The sequence below is a fragment of the Aptenodytes forsteri genome, unplaced genomic scaffold (genome assembly GCF_000699145.1).
Source record: "Aptenodytes forsteri isolate BGI_AS27 unplaced genomic scaffold, ASM69914v1 Scaffold258, whole genome shotgun sequence".
Taxonomy (NCBI): Eukaryota; Metazoa; Chordata; class Aves; order Sphenisciformes; family Spheniscidae; genus Aptenodytes; species Aptenodytes forsteri.
The window spans coordinates 1,330,678-1,331,240 of NW_008795250.1; the positions used below are offsets into that span (position 1 = coordinate 1,330,678).

At 72.5% G+C, this 563-nt stretch overlaps 2 protein-coding genes across 2 annotated transcripts in view; both read right to left on the bottom strand.

The window, feature by feature from the left end:
* The window catches only part of COMMD4 (COMM domain containing 4), a 10,463-nt gene extending 10,281 nt beyond the window's left edge, over positions 1–182 (bottom strand). The window contains exon 1 of the mRNA XM_009278897.2: positions 159–182. Within this exon, the coding sequence (XP_009277172.1) occupies positions 159–182 (24 nt within the window). The remainder of the gene's footprint in view (positions 1–158) is intronic.
* A 64-nt stretch (positions 183–246) lies between these two features.
* The window catches only part of LOC103898604 (zona pellucida sperm-binding protein 3), a 2,509-nt gene continuing 2,192 nt past the window's right edge, over positions 247–563 (bottom strand). The window contains 2 exon segments of the mRNA XM_009278898.1: positions 247–371; positions 447–536. Coding sequence (XP_009277173.1) covers positions 247–371; positions 447–536 — 215 coding nt within the window.

A 563-nucleotide genomic window follows, 5' to 3' on the forward strand; every position in this document is an offset into this window, starting at 1 on the left:
CCCAGGCAGAGCCGGCGGGGCAACCCTGGAACTGAGCCCCAAGGGAGGGCTGAAGCCCGGGTGGAGGTGTGGGGAACGCCCCCGGGAGCTGGGGGGCTCCGGCACCCCCACGGCCACGTGCCGGGGATGGATGCCCCTTCCGTGGCAGAGCACCCAGCCCAGGCGTGTCCCCAGGGTGCCATCGCAGAGGGAGCGGCACGGACGCGGTTTGTCCTTCCCAGGCTTTATTAGGCTCTCGCCCCACGCTCACGCCGAGGCACGGGCGCACCTCCTGCGCCCCACGCCGACGGCCAGCGCCGCCCCGGCCAGCCCCACGCCGGCTGCCACGCAGACCAGCCCCGTCTCCACACTGGGCGCCACCGTCACCCCACCTGCAAAACCAAGGGGGGGCTGTTAGCGCTCGTCACCTGGGCCGTGCCACGGGGCCGCGGCCGATGGGGACTCACCCTGACCTCCCTCCTGCCGCTCTCCCACGGCGCCCGGGTCCCTCGAGAGGAGCACGGGGCCAATGACCACATCGGCTTCAGCCTCCTTCCCTGGGAAGGAAGAAGCGATGAGGCAGG